We start from the raw sequence: 543 nt of genomic DNA on the forward strand, positions 1-543 counted from the left end.
AATGTCCATTTCTAAGCATGTATGTACATGTGTGAATGTGTCTACATGGACGGCCACATCCACATGTGTGGACGTTTCTCCATGTATAAGCAATGTCCATTTCTAAGCATGTATATATACATGTGTGAATGTGTCTACATGGATGACCACACCCACATGTGTGCCCATTTCTCCATGTATAAACAATGTCCATTTTTAATTAACCCAAGGATTCCAAATACTGACCTCCCTCTTCTCAGAGTCGACCAAAGTCTTCAGTTGTTCGATCTTGTTGAGTAGGGAAAGGTGGAACAGTTCCAAGTTTTCGTGTGAATTGCGCTCCTCAATCAACTCCTTCTCCATCTCGGCCAGGCTGTCGACTAGGTTCTGCTTCTCAGCTTCGAGGACGGCAATTTTGTTGCTTGTGTCAGTCTGGTGTAGATTAAAAGTAATAGAGAGAGAGTGTGAAAGGGGGAGGAAAACAGAGAGACAGATCAGAAAGCGGACAGTGAGAGAGAGAGAGAGAGAGAGAGAGAGAGATCAGAAAGAGGAAAACAGAAAGAG

The 543-nt window shown here is 43.6% G+C and overlaps 1 protein-coding gene across 1 annotated transcript in view; it reads right to left on the reverse strand.

Moving 5' to 3' along the window:
• LOC106876742 (uncharacterized) overlaps positions 1 to 543 on the reverse strand; it is an 11,174-nt gene that overhangs the window by 4,731 nt on the left and 5,900 nt on the right. Inside the window, exon 2 of the mRNA XM_052976890.1 lies at positions 226 to 411. Within this exon, the coding sequence (XP_052832850.1) occupies positions 226 to 411 (186 nt within the window). The remainder of the gene's footprint in view (positions 1 to 225; positions 412 to 543) is intronic.

The sequence above is a fragment of the Octopus bimaculoides genome, chromosome 26 (genome assembly GCF_001194135.2).
Source record: "Octopus bimaculoides isolate UCB-OBI-ISO-001 chromosome 26, ASM119413v2, whole genome shotgun sequence".
Lineage (NCBI taxonomy): Eukaryota > Metazoa > Mollusca > Cephalopoda > Octopoda > Octopodidae > Octopus > Octopus bimaculoides.